This window comes from Protomyctophum bolini (genome assembly GCF_963924005.1).
Source record: "Protomyctophum bolini genome assembly, chromosome: 4".
In the NCBI taxonomy this organism is placed as follows: domain Eukaryota; kingdom Metazoa; phylum Chordata; class Actinopteri; order Myctophiformes; family Myctophidae; genus Protomyctophum; species Protomyctophum bolini.
The window spans coordinates 51847725-51871119 of NC_137865.1; the positions used below are offsets into that span (position 1 = coordinate 51847725).

General features: G+C 40.5%; 1 protein-coding gene across 2 annotated transcripts in view; it reads left to right on the forward strand.

Annotated features, from left to right (window-relative positions):
- LOC308313637 (CD81 antigen-like) overlaps positions 1 to 18105 on the forward strand; it is a 39154-nt gene extending 21049 nt beyond the window's left edge. Inside the window, exons 4-9 of one of the 2 annotated variants that reach the window (XR_013963902.1) lie at positions 615 to 689; positions 2216 to 2332; positions 2565 to 2651; positions 5809 to 5892; positions 15919 to 17746; positions 17813 to 18105. Coding sequence is in view for 1 of the 2 variants with exons in the window: in XM_080760860.1 (XP_080616986.1) it covers positions 615 to 689; positions 2216 to 2332; positions 2565 to 2651; positions 5809 to 5892; positions 15919 to 15981 (426 nt within the window). In the remaining variant the exon portion in view is untranslated. Of the gene's footprint in view, positions 1 to 614; positions 690 to 2215; positions 2333 to 2564; positions 2652 to 5808; positions 5893 to 15918 lie in introns of both variants that reach the window. The other variant, XM_080760860.1, reaches the window with a different exon arrangement.
- Positions 18106 to 23395: the final 5290 nt, after the last annotated feature.

Below are 23395 nucleotides of genomic sequence, written 5' to 3' on the forward strand. Positions count from 1 at the left end.
ATGTTGTAGAATCTAAAGGGGAGAACAGTTCTCTGACATGTTGTAGAATCTAAAGGGGAGAACAGTTCTCTGACATGTTGTAGAATCTAAATGAGAGAACAGTTCTCTGACATGTTGTAGAATCTAAAGGAGAGAACAGTTCTCTGACATGTTGTAGAATCTAAAGGAGAGAACAGTTCTCTGACATGTTGTAGAATCTAAATGAGAGAACAGTTCTCTGACATGTTGTAGAATCTAAAGGGGAGAACAGTTCTCTGACATGTTGTAGAATCTAAAGGAGAGAACAGTTCTCTGACATGTTGTAGAATCTAAAGGAGAGAACAGTTCTCTGACATGTTGTAGAATCTAAAGGAGAGAACAGTTCTCTGACATGTTGTAGAATCTAAAGGAGAGAACAGTTCTCTGACATGTTGTAGAATCTAAAGGAGAGAACAGTTCTCTGACATGTTGTAGAATCTAAAGGAGAGAACAGTTCTCTGACATGTTGTAGAATCTAAAGGAGAGAACAGTTCTCTGACATGTTGTAGAATCTAAAGGAGAGAACAGTTCTCTGACATGTTGTAGAATCTAAAGGGGAGAACAGTTCTCTGACATGTTCTTGTTTCTGTCTCCAGTTCTTCTTCTTCTTGGTGCTTCTGTTTGCGTGTGAAGTGGCCGCCGGGATCTGGGGCTTCATGAACCGAGACACGGTGAGAAACACTGAGACACCGGGGACCCCCTGTTCCGACCGGGGATCCCCTGGTCTTACCGGGGACCCCCTGTTCCGACCGGGGATCCCCTGGTCTTACCGGGGACCCCCTGTTCTGACCGGGGATCCCCATGTCTTACCGGGGACCCCCTGTTCCGACCGGGGATCCCCATGTCTTACCGGGGACCCCCTGTTCTGACCGGGGACCCCCTGTTCCGACCGGGGATCCCCATGTCTTACCGGGGACCCCCTGTTCCGACCGGGGATCCCCATGTCTTACCGGGGACCCCCTGTTCCGACCGGGGATCCCCTGGTCTTACCGGGGACCCCCTGTTCTGACCGGGGATCCCCATGTCTTACCGGGGACCCCCTGTTCTGACCGGGGACCCACTGGGACTCCCCCCCCCCCCCCCCCCCCCCTTGTCAGGGGTCCTTGTAGGGGGTTCCAGATACTCCAAATGCTGATGGCCTAATTAATACAGGGCGCTTTTTGAGGCACTTAAACCCATTCACTTGTCCACGAACACAAATACTGTACATTTTAAATCGACTAACTGTAACTGTTGGTTTTGGTGAATTTATGGTTTACTTTCAATATTAGATGAATATTCTCTGTTTACAAGTTCCCTAGAATGTTTGTGATCTAACATACATTTCATAGATCCATAGCTCGGTCCTATCCGACTGTTGACATTCGAACTCGTAGCACCGCCTGTGCAACTCAATTAATTCCTATAAGACTTTCATATTCATTTGAAAGTTCCAGCAGAAAACGTGTATTTTGTAAAATATCTCCACTTTTCTCCTCTCTGGAGGACTGAATGCTCTGCCCTCTAATGGCACGTGTTGCTAGAGCCCCACCTACTGGCCAGTCAATGTATTTCATACGACAGGTGTACTGTGCTGTCCTGATTAGGAGAAACACCCAGGCAGTGTTGGTGGGAAAGTTATTCTTTTTTTGAATGATCTAGTTCTGTTCACAGTTCATCATTCAACATTTTTAACTAAAGTTCATGGTGCCAAAATATTAACTATATATAGTTATTTTCCGTTCTTTTTATTTTGTATTATTGCCACAGCCCATAGCCATATAAAAACTGTATTCCTATGCAGACGTTCTCACAGCCTGCATATCTCCGCTCGCTGAAAATAGCTGATCTACAACCTTCACAACGCGTCGCGTCCGCAGCGCTTTGTGAAGCTTGTAGAGCAGCTATTTTCAGCACACGGAACACGTTGTACGACGAAGAATAAATCAAGCATCAGTGGCACTGAGCTTCATTCACTGACAGGAAGGGAGATGTCTTCTGTTGGCCGGTCGGGGCGATTATGGACACATAACCTCCTCCGCGCAAAAATAACAAGCTATTGGAAGCTATTTTTCGTGGCACTGTTACGTTTGATCAAACAGTGTTTGGGTCGAGAGTCGGGATGTTCTGTGTCTGCGGCCTTCATGTCTGCGTGGAGTGCGTGCTGCGTGATTTAACTAAATGTCTCCCCCCCCCCCCCCCCCCCCCCCCCCCACAGATCTCCAAGGAGCTGATCAACTTCTACGACTCGGCCTACATCAAAGCCGTGGACGTAACGGGGCCAGCTGGAAAGAAGGAGAAGGCCAGCAAGGTCCTGGAGGTGTTCCACAGCACGGTACGTCCTTTAGTGTTCTTTAAGGACCTTTAGGTGTTCTTTAGTGTTCTTTAAGGACCGTTAGGTGTTCTTTAGTGTTCTTTAAGGACCTTTAAAGATATGTTTCTCTCCTCAGACTGTTGTGGTGAATAAATATATGTTTCTCTCCTCAGACTGTTGTGGTGAATAAATATATGTTTTCTCTCCTCAGCTGGACTGTTGTGGTGAATAAATGTATGTTTTCTCTCCTCAGCTGGACTGTTGTGGTAAAGGAGACGATAATCCTCTGTTCAAACAACACTTACCAGCTCTGTGTCCAAAGAAGACTGACGACACCGGGGTGAATATTATTATTATTATTATTATTATTAGTAGTAGTAGTAGTAGTAGTAGTAGTAGCAGTAGCAGTAGTAGTAGTATTAGTCTTCATGTTGATGGCCAGTGGCGTGCACAGACATTTAGAGGGGCAGGTGCTCAAATGAAAAATAAAGGGCACCTTGTGCAGCGCGGCGTGGAACCGGCTGGTTGCCTTGACCCATTTTGGGGCGGTAACCCCTTTTGGTGTTAGCATCGTGTTATGCTTTAGCTATTGAAAAATAGCAGATCTACAAGCTCATAGCGTGCCACCGAGTGGCGCGCTACGAGCTTGTAGGTCTGCTATTTTTTTTTAATCGAAGAACCACTGACATAGAAACATAGGCAGCTTTAGATTGTGGGGGCCTAAATAATATAGTAGAAGCGTTTTTTTTTTTTTTTTTAGGGGGTGCTCTAGCACAGGCTTATAGCATATTTTGCCCGGACAAGTCCTCTTTTGGGGGGCTGTCCGGGCAGTCCGGGGGGGTTTTATAAATTCCTTCAAATGTCCGGGGTTTTACACGCATCGCCTGTATATGTATCGCTACGCTCACAGACCATTCAGACCAATGTGTATTACAATGCACGTTCAATGGTTCGTAGTGGAAAAACACTGTGAGAGGTGGACTTTCAGCCCGAACCCCGGAATGTGTATTATTCATAACTCTGCATGCGCTGCGCGCTGAGTCTGACAGCACTGGTCCCGACCGCAGAGCAGAGCAGAGAAAGGCTCGCTGGCTGCTTTAAATCCCTCAATATATATGGCCGAACTCAACCAGTCATTGCTGACCGTGCCAACATCACGCACCCTCAGAACAAGAGGTGACCGCGCCTTTGCGGTGGCAGCCCCCCCTAAGCTCTGGAACAACCTCCCCCCCCATATTAGAGCTGCTCAATCTATCAATATATTCAAATCCCTTCTCAAAACGCACCTTTTTTCCCTGGCTTTTAATGTGAACTGATTTTAACCTTTTTAGGCACTGTATCGTTTTTTTTATTTTTTATTGTTGTCTTTTGTTGTGAAGCACTCTGGTCAACTTCGGTTGTTTTATACGTGCTATATAAATAAAGTTTGATTGATTGATTGATTGATTGAGCATGCCCTTGCTGACGTCCACGATACCCCATCTGAAGATGTAAAAAAAAAAAGCTACTACTGTGGAAGGGTTATCATGTATTAATTTACTTGTATTGATCTTATAAACAATTTAATATAGGGTATAGTTTGCCCACCAATTTTGGAGCTCTGGCTCATGGACTAAAAACCAAAAAGAACTGAACCGGTTCCCACTGGGAACCAACCGGTGGAAAAGAACTGAACCGGTTCCCACTGGGAACCAACCGGTGGAAAAGAACTGAACCGGTTCCCACTGGGAACCAACCGGTGGAAAAGAACTGAACCGGTTCCCACTGGGAACCAACCGGTGGAAAATAACTGAACCGGTTCCCACTGGGAACCAACCGGTGGAAAAGAACTGAACCGGTTCCCACTGGGAACCAGTGTTGGGACGTAACGTAACGTAAATAACGCGTTACAGTAACGCCGTTACGTTCGGCAGTAACGGTTGCTGTAACGCGTTATTTTTTAAAATTCAGTAACTTGTTACCGTTACTACATGGTGCGTTATTCCGTTACTCTTCCGTTATTTTTCATGTAGTCTCGATCGGGGGAGAATGAGAAGAACTGTCATGCTTGCCTTGCGGGAGAGAAGGGGGAGGAGGAGGAGTGTGTGTGTGTGTGTGTGTGTGTGTGTGTGTGTGTGTGTGTGTGTGTGTGTGTGTGTGTGTGTGTGTGTGTGTGTGTGTGTGTGTGTGTGTGTGTGTGTGTGTGTGTGTGTGTGTGTGTGTGTGTGTGTGTGTGTGTGTGTGTGTGTGTGCTACACGTGGTGATGCGCAAGTTTGTTTACTCTGACTAGTGTCATGGCGGCGCCCATATCGCAAATGGCTATATTCCTCCTTATTTCCTTCAGCTGCTCCAATCCAGCACAAAGTACAGTCAAAGTAAGTTGTTGAGTCCCAGCATCCCCACCGGCTATACCATTCCCACCGGCTATACCACCGTGTGTTTGTTTATGTCGGTCGCGTGTGTGTGTGTGTGTGTGTGTGTGTGTGTGTCGTGTGCGCCGTGTATGCACATCATGTGAGCGAGCGAGCGAGAGAAAAAGAGAGAGAGAGAGAGACAGACAGACACTGAAAGAGGCTGCGCGTGTGCGTTCGTGTGTGTGTGTGTGTGTGTGTGTGTGTGAGACAGTGTGCGTAGCCTAGCTACTTTTGAGCGAGAGAGAGACGGACAGATACTGAAAGAGACTTTGCGCGTGTGTGTTTGATTATCAAATATTAATTCTGGTTTTGGTCTTACTTTGTTTATAAATCCAGAATCAAATTAGTATTGCCACCACCACCAATAAGAGCAGCTATGAGCTATCTCAGCCTAACTGCACAGTATAGCCTACAACATTCACTGGAGCAGTGGAACTGGAACCCTCATGTTGTTGGTTGTAGCCTACTTGTATTTAGTTGTTTGCTATAAATATGTATTGATAGGCCTACATAGCATCATCACCACCAGTCCCCCCTGCTATTGCTATTATTATCACTGTACTGAACTGAAGGCATGAATGAATGGCCTGGAAGTGGGAGCCCGTTTTTCTTTTTGAGTGGTGCAACCACTCTATTATAGACAACTATGTGTGTCCCTGGTTGGCTGGCTGTGTCCCCGTGTCCCTGGGTCTGAGCACGGAAATAGCATATTTTCTCCACCAAGTGTTTTGGATGCGGGGCGGCTCGCCGGAACCGGCACCGGCGAGCCGAGCCGAAAAGTAACGAAAAAGTTACTTTTCGAAGTAACGCTTTACTTTTTGGTTTAAGTAACAGTAAAGTAACTAAGTTACTTTTGAAATGATGTAACTAGTAACTGTAACTAGTTACTTTTTAAAAGTAACGGTCCCAACACTGCTGGGAACCAACCGGTGGAAAAGGGGTCTCAGAGTTAGAGATAGTTCCAAACTATCATTTAGCTATGGGGACCCCCTGGAACTCCCCCAAAGACCCCTTGGGGGTCCCCGGACCACACTTTGGGAACCACTGAATTAAACCTTTTTGCGATTGACAGTTATTTAGTTTTTTCATATTTATTTCCTCAGAACTGTCATGTGAAACTCATCGAGCTGTTCTCCGAGAAACTCTACCTGGTCGGCCTATCAGCGCTGGTGGTGGCTGTCATTATGGTAAGACACGACCTGATTGGCTGTCATTCACCCATTCACACACCTTTACATAGATACATCATTACATACAGTAGGTCAGGGGTGGGCAACTTTGTATATGGTGAGAGCCACTAAATTTCCACACTCAATCTGGGGGGCCGCATTGTTTATCGGCAGTCCCGCCAGTAGTACCCCATCACTCAAATAGCCCATAATAGTCACAGATGTGATAAATAAGGCATATAAACAATTATAATTCGTTTTATTTTGTTTTTATTCCATTTCAAATGCATTTAGTAATGCTTAATTTCAACTTTATGAATTTGAAAGTATTGTTGTGTAACCCAAATATACAAAAATGACCAAAATTATAATTAAGGCTTCTATTAAAATAAATGTATGAACTTAAAGCCCACTACTCAACAAAGAACAACCACAAAGCAGCATTCCTGCTGCATTTCACTACAACAGTAAATCAAAAGTGCAATAATAAATGCTTTTGTTAAATGTATAAACTTTTATCTTGCTACTAAACAAAACATTCATATCCATAACATGCATTTCAGTGTTATTAGTGTTATCTGAACACTACAAAAGTAAACGAAGTCAAGTGCAATACTCATCAGAATAATTTTAGTGCAATTCTACATGCCTCCCATTGACCCTTTATCAAACTGGCATGACATTCACCCTCCCCCCACAGCGGGTCAATAATGGCTCTGTCTTTAATGAGACACTTGTGGTCTCTCCTGTTGGCGAACAATAGAAGGAATGTCAACTTCTCTTTCAATGATTTTTATTTGGTTTTCAAGTGTTTGACATGGATCACATTGACGTACATAAAACAAAAACAAAACAAAACAAAAACAACGACAACTTGCCAGCAAATAGTACAGAAAGGTAGTCAGGTATACAGTTGGTATTTCATATATACACATATACATTCACATAAATAAACATAAATATAAATAAACATATTATATATACATATACATAAATATACTTATACAAATATATTCCATATATGTACATACATATGTTTGCATACCCATACATACGCATGTTCATATATACATTCACATACTCCTATAACTTCTTCTCATACTGTTACCCCCATACATATTACTCTTTTCCATTCCTCTTTTAAAAATCTTGCAATAGGTGACCAGTCTCTGACGAAGTCAGTAAGATTGCCTTTTAATACATATGATAATCTCTCCATTGGTAATATCGACATAAGTTTTTCGTACCATAATTGTATGTCAGGGGGATCCTCATCTAACCACTTTTGTAGAATTGTGAGCCGTGCAACATAAAGGGCTATTCGTAATATGTATCTATATCTTAAATCATAATCAAAGTCTAGACCTAGCACCAGGTTCACTGGGTTTAACTGTATCCTGATCTCAAAGATCTTCAATATCTCCCTTTGAACGCTTTTCCAGAATGTTTTGATTTTATGGCATGACCACATTAAATGGCTATATGTACCGGCATTATTTTTACATTTAAAGCACTGCCCAGAACATGATGGATCGTATTTACTGCGTATAGCTGGAGTTACATGTAACCTGTGAATGATCTTATACTGTGTCTCATGAGTTCTGTTAGAGCATGTAATTTGTTTTGCATTTAGTAAGATTCTTTTCCAGTTTTTAGAATCAATTTGGTGCCCAAAATCCTCTGCCCAAAATGTTTTACTACTTATATTTGGGATTTTAGTGAACATTTGAGAGTATATATAGCTTATCACCGTCTTCTTTAAGGAAGAGGCTTTCATTAATATTTGTTCCAGGTTGTTTTCCCTCGTTTCTCTTTTGTATAATGGTACAGATTGGATATAACTCCTAACTTGTAGATACCTGAAGAATTGTACTTGAGACAAATTAAATTCATTCCTAATTTGGGCAAAGGATTTTAAGGTTCCACCCAGAAAGAGATCTTGTATTTTTAAAATGCCAGCCTCTTTCCAGGCTCTGAACCCAACATCTGAACATGATTGAGCAAAGTCAGGATTACAAAAAACAGGAGCAAGAACAGAGTATGTATTAGTAATACCAAAGTGTTTACGTATTTGATTCCAAGATTTCAAGGTATTTCTCACGATAAAGTTTTCTCTTAACCCGTGGAGTGAAATAGCTCCGTTTATAAATGGCAACTCAGAAAGAGCAGACAGACATCCAACACCCTCCAAGTCAAGAAAGGATGAATTTGTATCATTTTTTACCCACTCTGCTATATATCTAATTTGTGATGCCCAGTGGTAATACATTATATTTGGGAGTGCTAATCCCCCTTCTATCTCTGGTACCTGTAGTTTCTCTAGTTTAAGCCTGGGGCGTTTGCCTTTCCATACAAATTTGCGAATGATACTGTGTATTAGTTTAAAATACTTATTTGGAAAATAATTAGGCAACATCTGCATTGGATAAAGAAGCCTCGGTAATATGTTCATTTTAACAATAGCAACCCGTCCAAGTAGAGATATCTGTAAGGGGCTCCATCTTTGAAGATCAATTTTTATTTTGTTTACCACTGGGTCTACGTTAAGTTTTATCATTTCCTCAAATTTGAGGGTGACATGTATACCTAGATACTTAAAACCACTGGGAGTCAATTGAAACGGGATGTGTCCTAATAATTCTGTGCATGTTGTGCTTCCAAGAGGAAGTGCTACAGATTTACCAAAGTTTATTTTATATCCAGAGAATACTGCAAATTCATTAATAATCTCAATAACAGCTGGGACTGAGGATAAAGGGTTATTTAAGAATAATAAGATGTCATCAGCATAAAGAGAAATCTTGTGTGTGTTTTGCTTGGTTTTTATACCAGTAACTGAGGTGCTTGATCGGATCATTTCTGCTAAGGGTTCCATTACTAACGCAAATAATAAAGCGGACAGCGGACAGCCTTGTTTTGTACCTCTGCTAATTGTAAACGGTGAAGACATTGCTCCATTAACTGAGACTGATGCTTGTGGTGCCACGTACAGCAACTTGACCCATTTCATAAATCCCTCACCAAAAGAAAACTCTTCTAAGGTTCTAAACATATATTTCCATTCGACACGGTCAAATGCTTTTTCCGCATCCAGCGTTACTACTAACGAGTTACTTTTCTTAATCCTGACATACTGTATAACACCCATTAATCTTCTAATGTTTGTGTAGGACTGTCTGTTTTGGACAAAGCCTGTCTGGTCGAGTCCTACAATTGTCGGTATTATATTGTTTAGTCTAGATGCAAGAAGCTTTGCTAATATTTTACAGTCTGTATTTTGAATACTTATTGGCCTATATGAGGCTGGGTCTTCTGGGTCTTTATTTTCTTTTAATAGTACATTGATAGTAGCGATCCGCAATGATTGGGGAAGTTTGTTGATTGATAGAGAATGTTTAAACATTCTAGCTAAAAGAGGGGACAGAGTACCTTTAAAGGTTTTATATATTTCAGGTGGGAGGCCATCGGGCCCACAAGCTTTCCCAGATGTTAGAGTGTTTATTACTTCTTCGATTTCATTGCTAGTAATATCCTGGTCAGTCTTATTCCTGTCCTCTTCAGAAACTTTTGGAAGTTTAATGCGTTGAAAAAAATATTCAATCCTGTCCTCTGTTCCGGTTGATTCTGAGGTGTATAACGATGAGTAAAATTCATTAAATACTTTGGCGATTTCTTGAGTTCTGTGGTGTAGGTTGCCGCTCTTGTCTCGGATTGTTGAGATTGAATTATTTAAAGTTGTATTACTTATTAGGTTTGACAAGTAGCACCCAGCTCTGTTAGCATGTTCGTAAATCTTGTGTTTTTGTTTAAACAAGGACTTTTCTGCGTTCTGTGACAAAAGTGTATTCAGTGCTGTTCTAGTTCTCAAGGTTTTATCCCAGTTGGCTCTTCCTCCGCTCCGCTTGTGTTCTAATTCTGCTTCCTGTAATTGTAGTTCGAGGCGTTTCTGTTCTTTTAGTTTTCTTTTCTTTTTAGTTGCACAATATGATATAATTATACCTCTTAAAAAGGCTTTGGTTGTTTCCCATAAATTTGAGGGGTCTGTATATTCATTATCATTCTCTTGGATAAACATTTCCAACTCACTTTGGGCCATTTGACAAAAATCTGGATCAGATAGTATTGATCTATTACATTTCCAACTGTATTTCTGTGCATTGCTACTGGACATTGAGCTAATTAAAAATACTGGTGCATGATCTGATATATGAATAGAGCCAATATAACATTTCTCCACTAGTTCAACAGAGATTCGTGGGACAAGGAAATAGTCTAGTCTGCTGTAGGATTTGTGCGGGCTCGAATAAAATGTATAGTCTCTATTGTGTGGGTTTAACATTCGCCAAATGTCAGTCAGGCCAACCTCGTTTAGCATTTGGCTTATAGCCTTTTGCCTGGGGCTCGGTATAGTTGAGGTGGCAGTTGGTTTTTTATCCCAATTCCCATCTTGAACAGAGTTCCAGTCACCACCACAGATGATATTAGGGCAACTGTACTTCACCAGTAAGGAAGTTAATTTAGTGAACATATTCAGTTGAATATTTGGAGCTGCATATACATTTAAAATACTTATCATTTCACCATACAGAGACCCATGCAAAAATATAAAACAACCATCCGGATCGGATTCATGATACTCCACCTTTAAAGGTAAATGTTTATGAATTAAGATAGTGACTCCCCTGCTTCTACTGTTGTAGGATGAGGAGAATATTTGACCAACCCAATCTTTCTTTAGTTTTGCATGCTCCAAGCTTGTTAAATGGGTCTCCTGTAACATCCCAATCAATACTTTCTCTTTTTTCAAAAATGATAAGATTTTCTTTCTTTTTATAGGATGATTGCACCCTTTAATGTTCCAGGAACAAGTTAAAATTGAGTTTTTAAGTACCATGAGGTATTAAGTAAGAATTGTAACCAGGAGTATGATTTGACCACCACATGCGTATAATATACAACTTATAAATTTGCTGGCAAGGCACATTGAAACACACATAATCACAATACAAGACAAAATCAAAAAGACATAAAACACTAGTGAAACCCCAGCCCCCCTCCCCCCATCCTCCCCAATAGTAACAGGCCCAACACAAGCCTAACTGACCAGTGTTCTGCCCTACCATTACCTAACCCCTATAGGAAGGAGCCAGTGTCTGTCATTTGAAACACATTTCAACAGTATTTGTCAAGAACTGCTATATTTCAGATTTTTCTTCTTTTTTTTTTTTTTTTTTCCATGAGTATGCTACAAACAAAAAATAGATTCTAAACGAAAGGCCTGCATTGTCCTATTTGTCCTCTAGTATGACGTTTGTCATTCAAGGGTGTAGCCTTAGATAATTTGATAGTCTTCATTACTGAGTAAAATAAAGTTTTCATAATGCATCATTCATGTAAACTGTAAGGGATAACTAAATCAATAAACTTTTAACGTAACTAATTGTTATGCCCTACTCAGGCTATTGGAAGTAATCATAATTAAACAAATATTGTAGCTGTCTACCGCTTGCTGTCATTACATAGTAAAACTATCTTCATTAATCCCTTAAAACTATAGTCTAAAAAGTACAAGTCATATATCAGCCCCCATTTATTTCTTGACTTAAAGTTATTCAGTAGCAGGCCAATGCTATGCGAATTTCCTTCGACATTTTCTTATTTTTTCTCTGTATATTTAAATGAAATTCCAAACATTTGGTTTTGTACTCTCAGAGGGGGGAAAATAAAATGAATTATAGTAATAAAAATAATAAATAATAATGATAAGAAATAAAGGATACAAAGTTCATTACTTTTTGGGCCTATAGGCCCCTAAGGCCTGCAGGCCTGTGGGCCTACATGCCTCAGATAGTCTAAATCAAATTCCCTGTACATTTAAATTAAATTACAAATATTGGCTTTGCACTCTCAGAGGGGGAAAAAATCAAATAATAATAATATTAATAATAAAAAGTAAAGGATAAGAAGTTCATTTCGTTTTGGGCCTATAGGCCCCAAAGGCCTATGAGCCTGTGGGCCTACATGCCTCAGATAGTCTAAATCAAATTCCCTGTACATTTAAATTAAATTACAAATATTGGTTTTGCACTCTCAGAGGGGGAAAAATCAAATAATAATAATAATAATAATAATAATAAAAAGTAAAGGATAAGAAGTTCATTTCATTTTGGGCCTATAGGCCCCAAAGGCCTATGGGCGTGTGGGCCTACAGGCCTCAGATAGCCTCTTATTTTTGCCTCCTCTAGGCCTATACTAAGCCAAACATTTATTCACACTATTTTGGCATTGCAACAGTTTGTTAGAAAAGTAACAAAACAAAATAAATAGTTAACCCAAAATTAAACAGAAATATCATCGAATGTTATAGGCCAGTGACTCATTTCATAGATGGAATCATTTTAAGCAATAGTTAACCCAAAATTAAACAGAAATATCATCGAATGTTATAGGCCAGTGACTCTCATTTCATAGATGGAATCATTTTAAGCAAATGAGACCTTAATCCATAGCAGTCGGGGATTCCCTGCCGATGCTTTCATTTAGAGAGTTTGTCTCTTTAGGATATTCAGCCTTGAGCTCATTTACACAGTTCTCTGCCTCTTTAGGTGAGTTAAACCTGTAGTTAACGCCGCCGTGCTTGAAGCATATTGTCGCCGGGAAAATTGTATAGTACCTTATTTCCAGTGATAGGAGCTTCTCTTTCACCGGGCGGAGAGCCCTGATTTTGACTCGGACTGCATAGCTCGAGTCAGGAAAGATGTTTATTCTTTTCTGGTTATGCAGCAGCTCGCCTTTCTCCCGTGCTAGGCGTCGAATCTTCTCCCTGTCCTCGTCGCTCCAGAATTTGGCTATGATGGGCCGAGGTTTGCTCTGCTCGCCGCCGCCTCTCCTGCTCACCGCAATTCTGTGGCTCCTCGCAATGCCCAGTGGTTCTGGAAAGTTCTCCCTCCCGAGTAGTTCAGGAATCAGCTGCCGTAGGAAGGCTGTTGTATTCATTCCCTCTTCCCGTTCTGCTATTCCGACGAAGACCAGGTTTGATTGTCTGCTCTTATTTTCTATATATTCCACCTTTGTTTGTAACGAGGCGACGTCTTTCTCCAGTGTTTGTATGCGCTTTTGCGTGTCCATCGCGTCATCCTCCACTTTGCTCACTCGTTGCTGCATTTCGACATATTGCTCTGACAGGTTTGTCATTGCATTGTCAAGTTGGTTCACTTTCCGTTCTATAGCTTGCAGTTGGGCAGTAAGTTCTTTTTTACTGCTCTCGATTGCTTGAAGAATTATTTCCATTGTGCATTCTGTCATTGTTGCGATGTCGCACGGTGCGCGACAAACAATTCAAGCGGCGTGGGCGTTGGCTGGTTCACACAAACGCTGTTTATTCCTGCCTCGTAGGATTAACACTTGGTCTACTAATTAAGTCTTTCGTTTAGATATTAAATTCCTGTTTCAAAAATCCATTCTGAAATATTTACAGTTCAGTTCAACTTTAGACAGACGGGCTCAGGTGCAGAGCTCACTCATGCACGTCCTTCCTCGCCGCCATCTGTCAACTTCAATGTTTGTGCATGCGATCTGCATCAGATGAAATAACGTTTCATCTGACAGCCTATTTCTCTCCTTTGACTTAATGTGCTTCATGTTTGAGAAATTGCTCTCACAGATGTATGTGCTCCCAAACATACTGGCCATAGAGAGGGCAAAGTCCCTGAGGAGTGGGAAGCGGGGCTCAGGTAGCAGTTTCCAAAAAGAAATTCCCCTCTCGTTTCTCTTTGCTTGAAAAAAAGGATCTGATTGTAGCTCGCACAGTTCAAGCTGCAACGGTGGGGGCTGCTCTGACACCGTAGCGGTGAGGGGGGCGGCAAACAGCGCTATCCGTGACTGCATGCTGTTGAAATCTACAAACCGATCATTGAATTGCGTTTGCAGTGTTTCAATGTCGCTCTTGTATTTTCCGAATGTGTCCTTATATTTTGGGTCAGCTTCGCGCATCTCTGTGCGCATTTCTTCACATGCAGAAAAGTGTGTCGACAAGTCCGGGTGGTCAGATGCAAGGCAATGTTTGAAAAGGGCAAGTTTCATCTTAAAGGCGTTCATGTGTGCATAGAGATCCGATACCGTTTGATTTCTTCCCTGCAACTGCAAATTGAGGCGATTAAGGTGCGAAGTGATATCCGTGAGGAAGGCCATGTCACAGAGAAACGCTGCATCTCTGAGTTTAGTGCAGTATGCGCTTGTGTCAGTGTTCAGTTGCTCCTCCAAGAATGTGGGGATTTCTTTACGCAGCGCAAAAAATCTCTCCAAGCACTTCCCACGGCTCAGCCATCGGATTTCTGTGTGTAGCTGCAAGTCGCCATAATCAGTGTCCATCTCTTCCAAAAAGGAGACAAACTTTCTATGGTTTAGTGACCTGTTGCCTCCACGAATTAGATTGGTAACCTTGGTAACTAAATCCATAACATGGCTGAAGTCAAGCTTCTTGGCACAGAGAGCCTCCTATATCAGATTAAAAAAAAAGAAAATAAAAACTATTATGAATAACGACTCTCGCATATAATTTGACTACACTCGACTTGCATTGGTCATTATTAGTGACCCACAATAGATGACAATTATGTTAGCAAACTTACCTGATGTATAATACAGTGCAGGATTGGACACTCAACGCCACTCTGTCTTAGAAGCCCGGCGAATCCTGTGTGTTTTCCTTTCATTGCGGGTGCTCCATCGGTAACGACAGCAGACATTTTATCAAACCCCCCATATTGCTGCACGGCACTTTCAACAGCGTTGAATATGTCCACACCCTTGGTAGTGTCATGCAAAGAGGCCAGTTTCAACAGCTCCTCGTGTACCTCAAATGAGCTATTAATGGCTCTCGCGTATATAAGAAGTTGACTGACATCTGTCACATCTGTACTTTCATCCAACGCCAATGAGAAGTACTTGCAGTCATGCATGACTTGTTTTATCTTTCCCTCGACGTGATTCTGAATGTCAAATATTCTACGCGTCACTGTACGACGCGAGAGAGACACGGTTTCAAAGTTCTTAACCATGTTGTCATTGCCAAAAGATTTTGCCATAAGTATTGCGCATTGCTTCGCCGTTTCACCGTCTGACAATGGCTTCTTTTTTTTGGCAAGCTCAAGTGAAACGGCATAAGATGCCTTAAGGCTGGACTCCTGTATAGTTGTGGCTTTGGTAAACAAGCTCTGTTGGCTTTTTATTTTTGTTTTCAGGTCAGCGACAATAGCAGCTCTGGCAGCTCCAGTGTACTTCTCATATTTGTCTTTATGGCCGGTGACGGACATATAATGGCGACTTAAATTAAAATCTTTCATGGACGATTGTGTCTGTAGGCACACTAAACACATTGGCTTGCCTTTGAAGTCTGTGAAAAGATAGTCCATTTCCCATCTTTGCTGAAATGTACGATTTTCTTGGTCAATCTTTCTTTTCGCGCACATGATTTTTGTTTTCCGCTCCTCCTCATTGACTTTTCCTTCCTAGTTCCTTCCCTGTTCCCTCCACCGTGACGTCATGTGGCCTAAAGGAGCTCTTGCCAGTGTCGAGAGCGCGCTCTACTGGTGGACGGTTGTAATTGAAATGGATCATGGAAAGTTTCGTGTGTTTAACAGCTGAAAATAATAATAATTTATCAATATTCGGATATTGGCCTGGGGCCGCATGGAACGTCGGTGGGGGCCGCATGCGGCCCGCGGGCCGCCAGTTGCCCCTCCCTGCAGTAGGTTATACGAGTAAGACGCGCAAACGCGGGAAGCGAACGCAGATCTTGGACCATGCCATCACACTCATGTCACCATGACTCAGCCATAGCCATATAAGGAGTCCCCAAAGCAGCTATACGTCCAAATATGGAGTGTGTTGCATCAATCACAAACAAATCACTCAGCTCCATATATGGACACAAAAGTGGGACAGACACACACACACAGACAGACATGATCTGCTAGGTCTCATAGTAAGTGCTCAGTGCGTTCGCAAATATGAGTGACATCCAGTCTTCTCTCCTCCACTCAGATCTTCGAGATGATCTTCACCATGGTCCTCTGCTGTGGGATCCGCAACAGTCCAGTTTACTGAGACCCCCCTGAGACCCCCCCGAGACCTCCAGGGACCCCCAGTTGCTCTCCCCAGGTTGGCGGAGGGTGTGCAGAGCCCAGGATCACATTAGATAATTGACACGGGGGTGGAAAATGGGTTACAAAATCGTGGGATTAAAAAAAAGTTAAATCTGGTCCATTTGCATGGGGACCACCTGGAACCACCTCAGGGACCCCTGGGGGTCCCCGGACCACCTGGAACCACCTCAGGGACCAGAACCACTGTCCTTAAGTGAGGGTATGGGGCGTGACAAGCCGTGACATCATCATGATACCAGGAAATGATGCGGGAACGCCTGGCCTGATTGACAGCCCATACATCAAATCAGAAAAGCCCTATCTGATTGCATTAAATGACTTTAAACAACATTAAATGACTTAAAACAACATGACATTCACTTTTATGCATATCCTCTGTCCTGTGACCAACGTTCACTTATACAAAAATACTTATTTTTTACGGGATTTTTTCTTAGATGGGATTTTACACTTGCAGGGTTTGCACTTGTGGGATTTTACACTTGCTGAAAATAGCAGATCTACAAGCTCACAACTGCGACGCGTTGTGAGCTTGTAGATCGGCTATTTTCAGCATGCAACCAAGTGTAACATGACTTATAGTGGATCTCTTGTCCACTAGTCCCTTGTCCACTAGTCCCTTCCTGACATTTTACTCTCGTTTTTTCTAGATCTTTTTTTCTTAGATATTTTGTGAAAATCGTTGACCAGATGGTTGTATAAACTGTATATATCTATATATATTTGTCATTAAGGTTTTGATAGTAACTTCATTAGAGTCAGTATCGTTTCAAAGGTTTAAAGGACCACTTCACCACTTTTCAACCTATCTTCATATGATAGGTCCTCACTAATAATCATGATAAAATGGTGCATTCTTTTTTCTACTCGGTCTGTGTCTCATAGGAGGGCTGTGGACAGTTCAGAAACCGTCCTCCAGTGACATCATCGATGGGGAATACAAGCTAATAGAAACTGCAGGCTTTCTAGTCCTGAAAAGTTGCATTGCGAACATGGAAGCCATCGTTCTCACGATATTAAAAATCTAAACATTTTTGTAAAAAGAATATTGTTTAAAAAAAATATCTGCCTAATGATGATGTCACTGGAAGACATAATTGTGCCATTTTATAATGATTATTAGTGAGGACCTATTATATGAAGATAGGTTGAAAAGTGGTGAAGTGGTCCTTTAACATGACATTAATTTTTCATTTACTTTTTTTTTACTTTTTTATATAACCTCAATTAACACCTAAACACAACCTGAGCGTTGAACATTCAGGTGATGTTCTGTGGTCTGGGGGTTTTCTCTGTGTCCTGAAGCCTTGTGAGCTGCAATGAAAACAGGCAAAAGAAACGGTGAAAACAGTGACATCTGCTGGCAAATCCCATTGTCATGAATATGGGATTTGCAGGCTTGTGACATCTAGGGCTGACCTCGATTAGTCGGATAGTCGAGTAATCGATCGGAACGCTCCAAATGATGTGTTTTTTTAGTTTTTCTTTGGGGGGGGGGGGGTGCTCAGTCGACTATCAGTCGACCTAACAGCACATTTATTCATATTAATTTAGACTATACAAATCCTTAGTCGGGGACATCAGCTCTAGTGACATCACAAACGGCAGGAAAGTCCGAGCACTCGCTTAAGCCAGAAAACCCCCAGACTACAGAAAATCTACTGGATGTTCACCCATTCTGGACGGGAACCCCTTTTGGTGTTAGGGTGCATCATGTTATGCTTTAGCTATTGAAAAATAGCAGATCTACAAGCTCGTAGCGCGCCACCGAGTGGCGCTCTACGAGCTTGTTGGTCTGCTATTTTTGAAAAATCGTAAAAATTGCAGCACAAATCTTTGAATATATATTCTTTCAGAGCGAACGTTTTTTTTTTTTTTTTGACGTCAGGCCTAAAAATGGGTTAAAGGTTCAGGTGTTTTGGGTGAAATGGAGCTCAGAAACCTAAACAAAAAAACTGGTTTTGGGTGTTTTTTATAACGTTAACCCTTTCCTTCCATGACGTCATGCATAACTGTAACGTTCTGTCACCCGTCTGGAGTCATGATAATAAATGATGTCTTCTCATTTTGGAGTTGTTCTTTCCATCCATGGCCACTGGCAGTAGGGGGCAGTATCGCACTGTACTCCATCGTTCAACAACATTAAGGTGTGTTTTTACTGTTCTAACAGAATGTAGAAAACGTGTAATGCTAAGATTATGTTTGGTGTAGACCTAGCCCTGAAACATGACTGTCATGATTATCAGTCCAAACGTGTACATAAATCCGCAATTTCCGCAATTACCATTTTCGCAATTTTTCGCAATTTCCGCAATTCCGCAATTTGACAAAAACGATGGGTTATAGCCCATGTTTTTTGAAATTTTGAAAAAAAAAGTTAGCCTCGTGTCTCATCATTTTGGACCGTGGGCTATAGCCCATATCGTACGGCATACTATGGCACGCCGTTTTTCATCATTTTTGAGGATTTGAAAAAAATGAAAAATGAAAAAAACGGTGGGTTATAGCCCATGTTTTTTGAAAATTTGAAAAAAAAAGTTAGCCTCGTTTCTCATCATTTTGGACCGTGGGCTATAGCCCATATCGTACGGCATACTATGACACGCCGTTTTTCATCATTTTTGAGGATTTGAAAAAAATGAAAAATGAAAAAAACGGTGGGTTATAGCCCATGTTTTTTGAAATTTTGAAAAAAAAAGTTAGCCTCGTTTCTCATCATTTTGGACCGTGGGCTATAGCCCATATCGTACGGCATACTATGGCACGCCGTTTTTCATCCTTTTTGAGGATTTGAAAAAAATGAAAAATGAAAAAAACGGTGGGTTATAGCCCATGTTTTTTGAAATTTTGGAAAAAAAAGTTAGCCTCGTTTCTCATCATTTTGGACCGTGGGCTATAGCCCATATCGTACGGCATACTATGGCACGCCGTTTTTCATCATTTTTGAGGATTTGAAAAAAATGAAAAATGAAAAAAACGGTGGGTTATAGCCCATGTTTTTTGAAATTTTGAAAAAAAAAGTTAGCCTCGTTTCTCATCATTTTGGACCGTGGGCTATAGCCCATATCGTACGGCATACTATGGCACGCCGTTTTTCATCATTTTTGAGGATTTGAAAAAAATGAAAAATGAAAAAAACGGTGGGTTATAGCCCATGTTTTTTGAAATTTTGAAAAAAAAAGTTAGCCTCGTTTCTCATCATTTTGGACCATGGGCTATAGCCCATATCGTACGGCATACTATGGCACGCCGTTTTTCATCATTTTTGAGGATTTGAAAAAAATGAAAAATGAAAAAAACGGTGGGTTATAGCCCATGTTTTTTGAAATTTTGGAAAAAAAAGTTGGCCTCGTTTCTCATCATTTTGGACCGTGGGCTATAGCCCATATCGTACGGCATACTATGGCACGCCGTTTTTCATCATTTTTGAGGATTTGAAAAAAATGAAAAATGAAAAAAACGGTGGGTTATAGCCCATGTTTTTTGAAATTTTGAAAAAAAAAGTTAGCCTCGTTTCTCATCATTTTGGACCGTGGGCTATAGCCCATATCGTACGGCATACTATGGCACGCCGTTTTTCATCATTTTTGAGGATTTGAAAAAAATGAAAAATGAAAAAAACGGTGGGTTATAGCCCATGTTTTTTGAAATTTTGAAAAAGAAAGTTAGCCTCGTGTCTCATCATTTTGGACCGTGGGCTATAGCCCATATCGTACGGCATACTATGGCACGCCGTTTTTCATTATTTTTGAGGATTTGAAAAAAATGAAAAATGAAAAAAACGGTGGGTTATAGCCCATGTTTTTTGAAATTTTGAAAAAAAAAGTTAGCCTCTTTTCTCATCATTTTGGACCGTGGGCTATAGCCCATATCGTACGGCATACTATGGCACGCAGTTTTTCATCATTTTTAAGGATTTGAAAAAAATGAAAAATGAAAAAAACGGTGGGTTATAGCCCATGTTTTTTGAAATTTTGGAAAAAAAAGTTAGCCTCGTTTCTCATCATTTTGGACCATGGGCTATAGCCCATATCGTACGGCATACTATGGCACGCCGTTTTTCATCATTTTTGAGGATTTGAAAAAAATGAAAAATGAAAAAAACGGTGGGTTATAGCCCATGTTTTTTGAAATTTTGGAAAAAAAAGTTAGCCTCGTTTCTCATCATTTTGGACCGTGGGCTATAGCCCATATCGTACGGCATACTATGGCACGCCGTTTTTCATCATTTTTGAGGATTTGAAAAAAATGAAAAATGAAAAAAACGGTGGGTTATAGCCCATGTTTTTTGAAATTTTGAAAAAAAAAGTTAGCCTCGTTTCTCATCATTTTGGACCGTGGGCTATAGCCCATATCGTACGGCATACTATGACACGCCGTTTTTCATCATTTTTGAGGATTTGAAAAAAATGAAAAATGAAAAAAACGGTGGGTTATAGCCCATGTTTTTTGAAATTTTGAAAAAAAAAGTTAGCCTCGTTTCTCATCATTTTGGACCGTGGGCTATAGCCCATATCGTACGGCATACTATGGCACGCCGTTTTTCATCATTTTTGAGGATTTGAAAAAAATGAAAAATGAAAAAAACGGTGGGTTATAGCCCATGTTTTTTGAAATTTTGAAAAAAAAAGTTAGCCTCGTTTCTCATCATTTTGGACCATGGGCTATAGCCCATATCGTACGGCATACTATGGCACGCCGTTTTTCATCATTTTTGAGGATTTGAAAAAAATGAAAAATGAAAAAAACGGTGGGTTATAGCCCATGTTTTTTGAAATTTTGAAAAAAAAAGTTAGCCTCGTTTCTCATCATTTTGGACCATGGGCTATAGCCCATATCGTACGGCATACTATGGCACGCCGTTTTTCATCATTTTTGAGGATTTGAAAAAAATGAAAAATGAAAAAAACGGTGGGTTATAGCCCATGTTTTTTGAAATTTTGGAAAAAAAAGTTGGCCTCGTTTCTCATCATTTTGGACCGTGGGCTATAGCCCATATCGTACGGCATACTATGGCACGCCGTTTTTCATCATTTTTGAGGATTTGAAAAAAATGAAAAATGAAAAAAACGGTGGGTTATAGCCCATGTTTTTTGAAATTTTGAAAAAAAAAGTTAGCCTCGTTTCTCATCATTTTGGACCGTGGGCTATAGCCCATATCGTACGGCATACTATGGCACGCCGTTTTTCATCATTTTTGAGGATTTGAAAAAAATGAAAAATGAAAAAAACGGTGGGTTATAGCCCATGTTTTTTGAAATTTTGAAAAAGAAAGTTAGCCTCGTGTCTCATCATTTTGGACCGTGGGCTATAGCCCATATCGTACGGCATACTATGGCACGCCGTTTTTCATTATTTTTGAGGATTTGAAAAAAATGAAAAATGAAAAAAACGGTGGGTTATAGCCCATGTTTTTTGAAATTTTGAAAAAAAAAGTTAGCCTCTTTTCTCATCATTTTGGACCGTGGGCTATAGCCCATATCGTACGGCATACTATGGCACGCAGTTTTTCATCATTTTTAAGGATTTGAAAAAAATGAAAAATGAAAAAAACGGTGGGTTATAGCCCATGTTTTTTGAAATTTTGGAAAAAAAAGTTAGCCTCGTTTCTCATCATTTTGGACCATGGGCTATAGCCCATATCGTACGGCATACTATGGCACGCCGTTTTTCATCATTTTTGAGGATTTGAAAAAAATGAAAAATGAAAAAAACGGTGGGTTATAGCCCATGTTTTTTGAAATTTTGGAAAAAAAAGTTAGCCTCGTTTCTCATCATTTTGGACCGTGGGCTATAGCCCATATCGTACGGCATACTATGGCACGCCGTTTTTCATCATTTTTGAGGATTTGAAAAAAATGAAAAATGAAAAAAACGGTGGGTTATAGCCCATGTTTTTTGAAATTTTGAAAAAAAAAGTTAGCCTCGTTTCTCATCATTTTGGACCGTGGGCTATAGCCCATATCGTACGGCATACTATGGCACGCCGTTTTTCATCATTTTTGAGGATTTGAAAAAAATGAAAAATGAAAAAAACGGTGGGTTATAGCCCATGTTTTTTGAAATTTTGAAAAAAAAAGTTAGCCTCGTTTCTCATCATTTTGGACCGTGGGCTATAGCCCATATCGTACGGCATACTATGACACGCCGTTTTTCATCATTTTTGAGGATTTGAAAAAAATGAAAAATGAAAAAAACGGTGGGTTATAGCCCATGTTTTTTGAAATTTTGAAAAAAAAAGTTAGCCTCGTTTCTCATCATTTTGGACCGTGGGCTATAGCCCATATCGTACGGCATACTATGGCACGCCGTTTTTCATCATTTTTGAGGATTTGAAAAAAATGAAAAATGAAAAAAACGGTGGGTTATAGCCCATGTTTTTTGAAATTTTGGAAAAAAAAGTTAGCCTCGTTTCTCATCATTTTGGACCGTGGGCTATAGCCCATATCGTACGGCATACTATGGCACGCCGTTTTTCATCATTTTTGAGGATTTGAAAAAAATGAAAAATGAAAAAAACGGTGGGTTATAGCCCATGTTTTTTGAAATTTTGAAAAAAAAAGTTAGCCTCGTTTCTCATCATTTTGGACCGTGGGCTATAGCCCATATCGTACGGCATACTATGGCACGCCGTTTTTCATCATTTTTGAGGATTTGAAAAAAATGAAAAATGAAAAAAACGGTGTGTTATAGCCCATGTTTTTTGAAATTTTGAAAAAAAAAGTTAGCCTCGTTTCTCATCATTTTGGACCATGGGCTATAGCCCATATCGTACGGCATACTATGGCACGCCGTTTTTCATCATTTTTGAGGATTTGAAAAAAATGAAAAATGAAAAAAACGGTGGGTTATAGCCCATGTTTTTTGAAATTTTGGAAAAAAAAGTTGGCCTCGTTTCTCATCATTTTGGACCGTGGGCTATAGCCCATATCGTACGGCATACTATGGCACGCCGTTTTTCATCATTTTTGAGGATTTGAAAAAAATGAAAAATGAAAAAAACGGTGGGTTATAGCCCATGTTTTTTGAAATTTTGAAAAAAAAAGTTAGCCTCGTTTCTCATCATTTTGGACCGTGGGCTATAGCCCATATCGTACGGCATACTATGGCACGCCGTTTTTCATCATTTTTGAGGATTTGAAAAAAATGAAAAATGAAAAAAACGGTGGGTTATAGCCCATGTTTTTTGAAATTTTGAAAAAGAAAGTTAGCCTCGTGTCTCATCATTTTGGACCGTGGGCTATAGCCCATATCGTACGGCATACTATGGCACGCCGTTTTTCATTATTTTTGAGGATTTGAAAAAAATGAAAAATGAAAAAAACGGTGGGTTATAGCCCATGTTTTTTGAAATT